At 34.7% G+C, this 13,218-nt stretch overlaps 1 protein-coding gene across 6 annotated transcripts in view; it reads right to left on the bottom strand.

The window, feature by feature from the left end:
* ANO3 (anoctamin 3) overlaps positions 1-13,218 on the bottom strand; it is a 419,176-nt gene that overhangs the window by 114,909 nt on the left and 291,049 nt on the right. For all 6 annotated transcript variants that reach the window (XM_047690759.1, XM_047690760.1, XM_047690765.1 and 3 more), the window contains one exon: positions 9,173-9,331. In XM_047690759.1, coding sequence (XP_047546715.1) covers positions 9,173-9,331 — 159 coding nt within the window. The remainder of the gene's footprint in view (positions 1-9,172; positions 9,332-13,218) is intronic.

Genomic DNA, 13,218 nt, shown 5'->3' with positions numbered 1-13,218 from the left:
ATAAACCAGAATTATTCTGGAAAAGGCATTATGTCAAAATTCAAATTAGCATCATGAATAGCTGGCATAGCACTGATTATTAATTCATTCCTGTCAACCTTTAAGATGTGAAAATATCTAATACACTTAAATAAAAGAGATGCTTTAGAAAGATGTTTCTACATTAATTCTACCATCAAGGAGTGAAATGTCAAGCTAAGTGCACATACAGCTAGAACATTTCTAATTTTGTATGTCTTAACTTTAAATATATATAGATCTTTTTCAAGCAGCATGAATTGTCTTCTTTTATAACTTCCTCAACTTAATTTCTCTTTTGTTATACCTCTACTTAAAACAAAACAAAAGTAGTTTCATGTTCTCGCAGCTACTGAGCAGGGGGTTGGTGAAGGGACGGTGTTGCCAGGGAGAAAGATCACTTTCCCCCTTGGAATCAAAAGCTCCCAATCTGCTGCTATTCTGTTAGTTCTGATGAAGGCAGCCTTTTCGGAGGGAACAAAACACCCACTGCCTTCACACTTCACATTATTATTTAATTATTCCATCCAAAATTCCCAAGAAGTAGAATATTCACTTTTGAGAGAAGGAATTTAAAAATTGAGTTTTTACAAAGTCACTCTCTGCGAGCTGGTGGCAGAGAGCTGAAAGAAAACAGAATGTGGTAGTTGATAAGAGTAGGTCTAAGAAGACAAATTGCTCATACAACCTGAAAATGTACTTGGAACACAAGCACAGTTACAGATCATCTACCTATTCATTTATATGGCCTTCCAATATGAATCCCTATCTACAGGTGATGTGATCATCTAGAAATTGTCCATATGAACGTGTGATACAATGAGGATTTGAAACCTGTTCTCTGCCAGACTCAAGGCTTAGCTCTGGTGAATGTAAATTTAAAAACTGGGAACTTGGTGCCTGAGGGATATTCCTATTTTTCAGCTAACAAGTCTGATACTTGCTGACATGTTCATAATTTCCTTTTCTCTGTCCTCGTATCACAAGCCCTTTCTTTTCCCTCCCCTCCCTCTTCTCACCCTCTCCTCACCCTTTCTTTCCCATCACCATTTAAGCATCTCATATAAGGAAAAAGAAAGAAAGAGAGAATGAAACCTCCTAAGAGCTCTTGCCCATCTCTGGCTACTGCTTTTCATCCTCCCACCTACAGGGTAACATTTGCTGCTGTCTCTGCTTTTCCACTCTTCAAACCATGTCCATCTTGCAAGCACATCTGTCTCCTCAGAGAGATGATTCTCCTTGCTTTCACCAAAGATTTTCACAACCTCCAATGGAACGAGCCTCCTTCTTATCTTACTAAACTGCTCAGCGGTACGTTACCCTGCTAGTCCCTTTTCCTTGTGACTCCTCTTCTCTGCCTCTTCCATCTACCTCCAACTCCTTCAAATGTCTACTCTCCTCTCCTATATTTTACAGGCTCACCCCTAGATTCATTTTCTTTTCTTCTCTCTAGTGGCTTCATCCTAATATGTGGCTTATATTACCATCTATGTTCTAAAGACAAAAGCATTAACTTTCAGTTCACACTCCTCAGTGGGCTCTCACACAAACTTCAAACATTTTCTACTTATATTTCTCAAAGGTCCCTTAATTACTAGCTTATGATCTTTGTTCCCATAATCCCACTCCACTTTCTCCCCCAAATTAGCTCTCTTCTTGTCAAAAGTAGTTTTCTACTTGCTATTCTTTCTGCCAGTAGTATTCTGTCCCCTAATCTTCCCATGATGGACTCCTTTTCATTTATAACTCTTTCGGATCACACATGCATACATAACCACCTAGCCACATTCCCTATATAAGTTATTCTGTTTTAGGGGCACCTGGGTGGCTCAGTCAGTTAAGCATCTGACTCCTGATTTCAGCTCAGACCATGATCACCATGGGTATAAGATCAAGCCCCTTGTTAGACTGCATGCTCAGTGGGGATTTTGCTTGAGATTCTCTCCCTTCCTCTTCATCTGACCTTCCCCCAACACATGCAAACTCCTGCTAGTTCTCTTTCTCTAAAATAAATAAAACTTAAAAAAAAACTTTAATAAATTATTCTGTTTTAATAATTGCACTACATTTCTCATTATGCAGTTTTTCTTGTTGATTTATGGTTTCTCTCCTCCTATGAAAACGTTACCCATTTTTATCTATCTTGATTCCCATTTATCTCCAGAATATAGTATATAATAGGTACTTCATTAATGCTCCTTGAATGAATAAAGAAATCACTCAAGCCACAATCCTAAATTATCCTTGAGATCTTCCTTTCTTTTCCTATCATAACCAAACCAAGTATCTACATTTTAACTTAGATATTTATCAGATCTCTATCTTTCTCCTCCCTCTCTAATGCCATCCATGATATCTGTGCATTTAGTCCTACTCTTCAAATCAATCCTCTTTTCAGGATTCCAAGGTATCTTCTTAGAAAACAAATATGGTCATGATCCTGCCCTGCTTAAATTTTTTCAATAGTTCCCCATTTTTCTTAAGAAAGTCATCAAAAGTCTTATACTACTAGGTGTAATTATTTAGCCCTCACCATTCTTTCCATACTCATCTAGTACCCTTTTATTCTGGTATTAAAATATGCCAGAGTCCTTCCTCCCACTGCCATCATGATAATCAATTGATTCCTATGATGATGGGGTTTGGCATTAATAGATTAAGAGATACCCAGGTGATTAGAATGTGTAGTCAGTACTGAAAACCATGTCTTGCCCTTTTATTTGACTTATTTTAGGTATTATCCATTTTTAAACTTCAAAGATTATTTTTTTAATTTCACTTCTTCCCTTCCTCTTGTGTTCCCTCACCCTCCAGACTAGATCACCGCCCTTGAAATAAATCTTTCTAGGATTACTTTTTTTGGGGGGGGAGAGGGCTCACTTATCACAGATTGAAATTATGAAAGACTGACTCCTATGTAGTGTAAATTTAATGAAAGTCTACTTACTGATTGGATCCCCAGTAGCTTGAATAGTATGTGATAAGATTATTTGCTGAATTAATAAATAATTGGAGATATGTAAGCAAAATAACTAACAATATTATAATTGGATGTATGTATAAATTGCACTGGGAACAGATGAGGAAATGGTTGATTACATGGAGGAGAAATCATGGGAAAATAAAATCTTATCACAAGACTGAGTTCATAAGACTTTTGTAATAAATACTTGTTGATTGAATTACTCTAGTGATATGGATATTCTGGGTTAAAATTCCCAGAAAAAAAACAAAAAAGGGAAACACAGTTAAAGGAGTCAATAGAAATTGAGACCAGAACTCAACTTGATCAATTCTATAGCACTAGACAGTGTGTGAATAAATCCTTACCTTGTAAAGAGTCAAGCCATTGTCATGTTATTTTATATATATTTTAAAAGTGTTAATAAATATAAATACTTCAGTTTTCTAGGGCATCCTCAAATTATAATTCAGTATATCCTATGTGTTTCTTAGAAAACTAACAACAGGAGCTGTCCCGTGAGAAAAAAGGGGAGGAGGCTCCCATATCATATGTAAGTACCTGTGAGCACTCTATTTAACTGATATTGATTAGCAAATTACTTAGATATTTAATCAAAGAAATCATCAACAATTTTCACCTTGTCTGTCCCATTTTTTAGAAAAGTAGTTGAATCACACGTAGTAATTTACAGGCCCCTCAAAAACTTAATTTAAAAATTGTCTTTGAATAAGGGAATGGCTAATTAAATCCCCAAGTTGTAACACTATACACCTTACAAAAAAGATGAGCTGGATCAAAATATAATGGCAATTTAAGATATTCATAGTACATTGTTAAATGACAGATTGGAGTAGTAGACTAGTATGTATAAAATGACTATTTTTTTTTCTAAAAAATGTATACATTTTATATATACATAGAAAATATCTTGAGAGACTCCTAGCAGAATAAAATCAAGGTATTAATAGGGCTATTAATAAAGAAAAGGACATGATTTGGGAGATAGTAGATGTAAACTTTGACTTCTTACTTTGTACATTTTTATACTTTAAGTTTTTCACATTAAGATTTTTTTCTTTTGTAATATGATAATTATGTGTTTAATGGATTTTTTTTAGGACTTTAGGGGCTTAACTAAAATGGCAAGAGATTTTTGATAAAAAGGAGTATGAAAGATATGTTTTTGATAAAAGGAGTATGAAAGATATGTTTCTATCTCCTTTCTCTTTATCTACTATTTTTTTAATGGACATTGATAGTTTTATTATTTCAGTAGAAAAAAATGACATTCTTAAAGAACGCTTTAAAACAATCATTCAAGGAAAAAAAGTTGTCAGAGATAAAGAAGGCCATCTCATAATGATAAAGGAGCCAATTCTCCAAGAAGACATAACAACCTTTAATGTGTATGCACCTCATAAGAATGTCAAACTGTGTGAGGCAAAACTGACAGAACTGCAAGGAGAAACAAATGAATCCACTGTCACAGATGGAGACTTCAACAATCCTCTATCAGAATTAGACAAACCCAACAGGCAGAAAACCAGTAAGAAAATCGTTGAACATGGGGTGCCTGGGTGGCTCAGTGGGTTAAAGCCTCTGCCTTCAGCTCAGGTCATGATCGCAGGGTCCTGGGATCGAGCCCCATATCTGGCTCTCTGCTCTGCAGGGAGCCTGCTTCCCCCACCTCCTGTCTCAAATAAATAAATAAAATCTTTAAAAAAACAAAATCGTTGAACTCACAAACACCATTGATCAAGTAGATACAATTGACATCTATAAATTACTTCATTTACAGCAGAATACACATTTTTCTCAAACTCACATGGACCATTCAAGAAGATAAATTATATTCTAGGCCATAGAACGTATCTTAACAAATTTAAAAGAGTAGAGATCATGTTACAATGTCTGCTTTCAGACCACAATGGAATTAAACTAGAAATCAATAACAAAAAGATAACTGGAAAATCTCAAAATATATGTAGATTAAATAACACACTTCCAAATGACACATAGGGCAAAGATGAAATCTCCAGAGGAAAAAATATTTTCCTGCTATGTGCAAGTGTAAACACAATTTATCAGTATTTAAACTATCTAAAATTTAAATACAGTGAAAGTTGTGCTGGGGGGTAAATTTATAGCATTGACTGCATGTAAAAAAAAAAAGAAGGAAGATTTAAAGCCAATAATCTCAGTTTCTACCTTAAGAAACTAAAAAAAAAGAGGAAATTAAAATCAAAATAAGTAGAAAAAAAGAACAAGAATTTAGAGCATATCATATCATAACATTATGTCAATAATACTTCAATAAAAAAGAATTAGTGGATAAACCAGTAAAATTTGAAACAGAAAAAAAAACAACAGAAAAATTGGTGAAATATTTGTTCTCTGAACAGATCAATAAATCATTAAGCCTCTAGACAGCTTACTAAGAAAAATAGAGAAGACACAAATTATCAGTATCAGAAAGAGGGGACTTGACTACAGAGCCCATGGAAATTAAAAGGTTAATAAAGGAATATTATGGTTCACTCTATGCTCACATATGATAACCTAGATGAAATGGGCCAGTTTCTTTAAAGACACAATCTGCCAAAATTCACATACGAAAAGTACACAATCTGAATGGGTCTGTATCTATTAAAGAAGAAACGGAATCATTAATTAATAACTTTCCAAAAGAAAAAAGCACCAGGCCCAGATAGGTACACTGATGGTTTCTACCAAGCAGAGAAATTGTGCCACTTTCCTATAATGTCTTTCAGAGTACAGAAGTGGAGGGGAAACACCTAACTCATTCTATGAGGCCAGCACTGCACTATTATTAAAATCATACAAAGGCACGCCAAGAAAACAAAAAACAAAAAACTACAGACCGATATCTGTCATGAACATACACACAAAAATTTTTAACAAAATATTAGGAAATAGAATCTAACAATGTCTAAAAAGGATTATATACCACAACCAATTGGGATCTATCTTAAGTATGCAAGGCCGTTTCAATATTTGAAAATCAACTAATGTGATCCATCATATCAACAGGCTGAAAAGGAAAAATCATATGATCATATTAATAGATGCATAAAAAGCATTTGACAAAATTCAATATCCATTCATGATAAAAACTAAGTAAACTAGCAATAAAGTTGAACTTACTCAACTTGATAAAGAATAGTTATAAAACACCTACAGTTAACATACTTAATGGTAAGAAACTAGAAGCTTTCCTACTAAGATCAGGAAAAAGGCACCTGTTTACTCCTTTTCAACATTATACTGGAAGTACTAGTGAATACAGTGTGGTATAAAAAGAACAAAAATGGTACATAGACTCAGGAGGAATAAAGAAAACTCTTTTGTTCTCAGATGACATAGTTAGATGACAGGGACATGTAAAAATTTCAAACAAATCAACAATAACAACAAAAACAAATCCTGGAACCAATAAATAATTACAACAGGATTTTTGAAGATGGAAGGTTAATATATACAAGTTATTGCTTTCTTTCAGCAATGAACAATGGAATTTGAAAGTAAAAACACAATACCATTTACCTTAGTACCACAAAGATCTAATTACTTAGGTATAAATCTAAAGAAAACATGTACAATATCTATATGAGGACAACTATAAAATTCTATTTAATGAGGTCAAAGAACTAAATAAGTGGAGAGAGATTTCATGTTCATGGATAGGAAGACGATATTGTCAAGATGTCAGTTCTTCTCAACTTGATCTATAGATTTGTGCCATGCCAATCAAAATTTCAGCAAGTTATTTTGTGGATACTGACAAAGATTATGGAGAAGAAAAAGACACAGAATAGTGAACACGATTTTGAAGGAGGATAACATATTTGGAGGACTGATGCTACCTGACTTCAAGACTTACTAAATAACTACAGTAGTGGAATTAGTGAATAAGTACGCAAGTAGAAAAATGGAACAGTATGGTGAGCCTAGAAATAGACCCACATAAATATCTACTTGACTTATGAAAGCCAGGTAATCTTTTGCAGAGAATCAAAGGTCAAACAATGGAGCAAAAACCGTTTTTTAAACACATGATGCTGGAACAACTGGACATCCACATGCAAAAGCTATCTAAATAAATCTAGACACAGTCCTTACACCCTTCATGAAAATTAGCTAAAAATAGATCAAGACCTAAATGTAAAATGAAAAACTATGTAACTCTTAAAAGATAAAATAAGAGAAAATTTATATGACCTTGGGTATGAGGATGCTTTTTAAAATATAATACCAGGCTGAGCCTGGTGGTGGGTATTAAGGAGGGCATGTATTGCAAGGAGCACTGGGTGTTGCACATAAACACTGAATCTTGGAACACTGCATCAAAAACGAATGATGTATTTTATGGTGACTAACAAGACAATAAAAAAAGATTAAAATTAAAAAAAAATAAAATAAAACACCAAGAATACAGTCCATGAAAAAAATTGATAAGTTGAACTTGCTTAAAATTAAAAACTTCTGCTCTGTGAAAGACAATGTCAAAAGAAATGAGAGTTATGGATATTGGGGAGGGTGTGTGCTATGGTGAGTGCTGTGAAGTGTGTAAACCTGGCGATTCACATACCTGTACCACTAGGGCTAATAATACATTATGTGTTTATAAAAAAATAAAAATACTTTTTAAAAAAAGAAAGGCGAAAACAAGCAACAGACTGAAAAAAATGTTTGCAACAGACACATCTGATAAAGAACTGTTATTCGAAAATATATAAAGAATTCTTAAAACTTAACAATAAGAAAACAAACAGCTGAAAGGCCTTAACAGATACCTCACTAAACAAGATATATAGATGACAAATAAGCACATGAAAAGATGCTATACATCATACGTCAGGAAAATGCAAATAAAAAAAATGAGCAACCACTATCTACTATCCTACTAGAATGGCCATTATTCAGAATACTGGCAGCAGCAAGTGCTGGTGCGGACTTGGAGCAATGGGAACTCTCATTCATTGCTGGTGGGAATGAATGTAAAATGGCACAGCCATTTGGGAAGACGGTGTGAGGGTTTCTCACAAAAATGAACATGCTTTTACCATATGATCCAGCAATCCACTCCTCGGTATTTACCCAAAGTTGAAAACTTATGTCCACACAAAAACCTGCACAAGGATGTTTAAAGAAGCTTTTTTCATAACTGTCAAAGCCTAGAAGCCACCAAGAGGTCCTTCAGTAGGTGAATGAAGAAACACACTGTGGTACATCTATATTATGGAAAAGTATTCAGCACTAAAATGAAAATATCTATAAAGCCATGAAAAGACATGGAGCAACCTTAACTACATATGACTCAGTGGAAGACATCAAGCCTGAAAAGGCTACAAATTGTATGATCCCACTATAAGACATTCTGGAAAAGGTAAAACTATGGAGACAGTAAGAAGATCAGTGGTTGCCAGGAGCTGAGGGTGGCAGAGAGGGGCACAGGCAGAACACACAGGATTTTTAGGACAGTGAAAATACTTTGCACTATACCATAGGGTACATACATGCTATTCATGTTATTGTACATTTGCCCAAACCCATATCATGTACAACGCCAAGAGTGAACACTATTGGACTATGGGTGATAATAATGAGCCCATATAGGTTCATTAATCCTAACAAAGGTATCACTCTGGTACAGGGATCTTGATGATGGGAGAGAATCTGTGGGAGCAGGAGCTCTATGGGTAATCTCTGTACCTTCTTCTCAGTTTTGCCATCCTAAAATGGCCCTAAAAAAAATAAGGTCTGAAATAAAAATAAAAGCATTAGGAAAAAAAAAAAAAAAAAAGATTGAGGAGGAACTCATTTACAGTTCCAATATTGAAACCCAGACATTAACGGCTTGGCACTATTTCAGCATTTTTCTTTTCGTCGGTTTTATACTTTATATAGGTATAATGATTTCTTTTTCAATTTGTGAAATTGTAAAAATAGTTATGCCCTTTGAAAAATATTTAAATTTACGAAAATGTGTAAGTAAAAAAGGAATACACATTTAAATGGGACCGTACATATGTATTTCTTTTACATTTGGGAGAAAATAACTATGCATTTTATAGAAACATGCGCTATACACTTCCCATGCTAAAATATAAGAGATTATATCCCTTCTAGCCCATTATGTCACAAAACAAGTGTTATTAAAGCACCTACTTCCTTTTCCAACATCAGGCCTTCTGCTCGGAGGTTCTTTTCAAATGTGTTTCTTTTGTCATATTGTATATTTGACTTCCTGTAAACCAGGATGTAATCAATCCGTTTTTTGCCATCTTTAAATAGAAGTCCACTGGATGCTATGTAATTCATGTCATTCTGCAAATAAAACAATGCTTGTTAATAGTGTAGGTTAGACAAGCACGCACAGTTTGGTTTCAGTCACTTTGGTTTGGATACGGGCAATCCAAAAGCAAAGAAAAAAATGTGTTGTTTTACATTTCAGTTATAAGACATGGAGAGATGATTAAAGAAAGTTGCAATCTATAATAGGAGACAAGCTAACAAGTGATGTTCCAGAATTTGAAATTACACAGTCTCATACCAGAAACTGGTTCTCTGATGTTGGCATCAAAACGTGTATGTTTTATTCAATAAGGTCCTATAAAAATAATATCAGCTAGCATATGTTGCATATTTATTCAACATCAGTCTCAGACATAAGTGCCTTACATGTTTGATCTTACTTAATATTTACAACTCCCATTTCAAAAATAAAGGCACGAAGTCTTAACGTAAGTACTGAAGCCAACATAGCTTCTAATATTGAATAATATTCAGAATAGATACTATTTTCTAAAGCTGTGTTCAACAACACTAAACCAAACAATAATTCCTGAGCGGCTTGTTCCCCAAATACTTGTTCACAGGATATAAATCCGTGAGCCAACTGAGAGAGCTTACTTACCAAGACTAATCACTTGCTCATCAAAATTGCTTTAAGGCCCTCCCCTTGCTGCACCCATCCACCCACACTATTTTTTTATAGACTGGCCAATTTTCCACCAAATTCTTGCCTTGCAAGACTTACCTGACCTGACAGCTGAGGCGCCTGAGTGATCCGCCACATTACAAATGACATCACATAATATCTCTCCCCGAGACCCTTAGCCCACTTTCCCCAGTCTATTTTTCTTGGCACTTACTAACTTCTACCATGTTATATAACACTAAACAATATATTATCTTTTGTTTGCTGTCTGCCTTGTCCTACTAGAGTAAAAACTGTATCAAGGTAAGGGTTTTTTTTTTTTTTTTCATCATTTTGCCTCAGAGTATTCCAGACATCTAATCTAGAATCAGATACATAGTAGGCTTCAATAAGTATTTGTGGGAGGAACAAAGGAAGGCAGGAAATATCCATAATCCTGTGTATCCAGGTAAGGCTGACCTCAAGGATATAAGGCCAAGAAGAAATCGTGTTTTCATTTCTCATCCTCTCCCTTCCAATACTTTAAAACAAATAAAATTATTACAGGTTAAGATAATCGCAAAATTACAGCGCAACTGCAATAGGCATGGTGTGCCCTTTGCTTTATACCCACTTCGTTTATGACCCACTGTCTCCAGACATCTTTGGATTAATTTAAACAAGGACTGGGTTAAAACAAAATCATATACAAGTTTTCTTCTACATTTTCCTTTGCTTGAAGTATACCATCCACTCCAGTCCATTATTAAGGGTCATCTGAGTCTTATGGTACTAATAACATATTTAATCCCAGGTGAAGGCAAAAGTCCTTCAGTGAGAAGACCTAGAAGTAAATGAATGTTTGGTAGGAAAAATAAAAGAAAATAAGATAGTTTTTTATTTCATTTTACGTGCTTTCCATATTTTTAATTTTTTTAAGATTTTATTTATTTTAGAGAGAATGAAACAATTGCAAGGGAGAGGGATCACAGAGGCAGAAGGAGAAGCAGACTCGCCGCTGAGCAGAGATCCTGATGCGGGGCTGGATCCCAGGACCTGAGATCATAACCCAACAGGAGGCAGATGCCCAAATGATCAGGCCACCCAGGCGTCACCGTGCTTTTCATATTTTAAAAGCAGCATGGACTGAAAGTGGAACCCTGTCAGATACTGTTACCCATTGTTCTAAGTCTAAGCGAAACAAATGTTCAACTCTCTCAGAGAAACAGCTGCCTTACTCTCAAATAAAATCAATATTTTTGTGTTGTTTTTACAATAAGTGACGTTAGACATTATTCACAGCTTTTGTTTCTGAGTGAATGTGTTCTCAAACTATATTAACTAGAATTCTAATTTATTATCTAATTATTCTATGACTTCTAAATTATTAATGATGAGTTTACCAGGCCAAATGAAAAATAGTGATCAGAATGCTAATAGATAAGCATGGAGAAATTTGGAAATCTCTTCTGAATCTTGTTTAAAAAATGTTGTATAGGGGTGCCTGGGTGGTTCTGTCGGTTAAGACTCTGGCTCTTTATTTCGACTCAGGTCATGCTTTCAAGGTCTTGAGATCAAGCCTTGCATTAGGCTGCAGGCTCAGCATGGTGTCTGCTTATTCTCTCTTTTCCTCTCCTGCCCCTGCCGCCCTGTGCTCTCTCTCTCAATCCATCTAAAAAATAAAAAATAAATAAAAAATAAATCTTTTAAAAAATTGTATAGGTTCTATATAATTCTAAGGCTATAGGCATTATATTTTATTTTAATAGATATATGGCAAACATTAACCAATATATTGATTAACCATGTTCAAACCTTAAAAAGCAGAACTGGCAGGAAATTCATTCCATATATCATTGTATCTAGACACCAAAAGAACAACTTCTTTAATTGTTTGATATAATAATGTTCGTTCGAACATGAAATCAAGACTCATCTCTTAAATTATGTGGAATAGTGAAATGTCTTTCAATTACAATATAGATGCACTTAATTTAGAAACAATTTTCATGTTTATGAATCCCAGAAGACAGAATAAAACTAGTTTTGCTCAGAATAGCTGGGATGCTGATCATCCATCAGGTACCTTATCTTTTAACAGCTCTGAAAACAACCTAATTAATGCATTACAAACCACAAAGCTCAGGTACTTTCCTTAAAGCTGGCCTCTCTAAAGAATATCTTGACAATATGCATGTTATGGCTCATGCTGAGAAAGAATCCTTTGCAAAGATTTTAGCACATTTTCAAGTAGCAACAGAAGTCTGTCTATTTGCATTAAAACACATTTTAGGGTATTTTTCAAATAAAATTATGGTAGTAACTGCCTGTCTGTGAGATGCATATATTTTTCACTATTTGTTCTTTTCAAGCTAACAAGAACTTATTGAACACCTAATATATGCTAGGTATCGTGTTAAACCTGGGGGATAAATGTAAGAGGACACAGAAGACTTTCAGGAAATTTAGCATACATCTGGAGTGGTAGGCATGTAGATGTTTAGTTACAATGCTATCTAACATGTGCAGGGGTAGAGGCCTGAGCTATGGAGTTGAAGAACGTCAGGGTGTATGAGAGGAAGATGGATTAACACGTGCCAGGAGCCAGTAAGGGTCATGTTGTCTTGGTGAATTTATCACGGTCCTCTGTCAGGCAGATATGAAATTAGGTCAGGTCATTAATCTGCTAGTGATTGTTGACCGATTACATGGTTACCATATTTTTGAGTTAGTATAATTCAGTATGATATGCTGGTTTCGGTACTGGTATCTGTATCAGACAGATTGGGGTTTTAATTAATTGTGTTCTTAGGTAACTTAATCTCACCTCTCAGCTTCAATTCACACAGCTTTTCAGGGAAGATAACAGTATTATCAACATTGTACGATTATTGTTATGACTAAATGAGGTAATGCACACAGGCTACTCTCAATGTTGTCGGACCTTTTGAGATTAAAAAAAAGTCAGCTATTATCACAAAAAATAAGGTAAAATATGTATGCAATGTATTAATTTGTTTTGGGATCTGTCTTGTTTTCTGATTATCCTAATGAATCCTTCTAATTTTTTGGAAAATTATCTTCTTCAGGACAAAAACAGAAACATAGATAAGTAATCCAAAGGATATAGAATCAGAGCAAAGGAAAGCAGGTATCCTTTGCATATACTTGTGGAACAGCATTTATAAAACAAAAAGTGCAATAAACAAATGCATAACAGTGAATTATTACAAGAAAAATACCTGTATAATTACTACCTAAGTCAAGAAACAGAACCCCCCATCTCCTTCAGAAG

The sequence above is a fragment of the Lutra lutra genome, chromosome 10 (assembly GCF_902655055.1).
Source record: "Lutra lutra chromosome 10, mLutLut1.2, whole genome shotgun sequence".
Taxonomy (NCBI): Eukaryota; Metazoa; Chordata; class Mammalia; order Carnivora; family Mustelidae; genus Lutra; species Lutra lutra.
The sequence above is the reverse complement of the archived record's forward strand: the minus strand, read 5'-3'. Positions and strand labels throughout refer to the sequence as shown.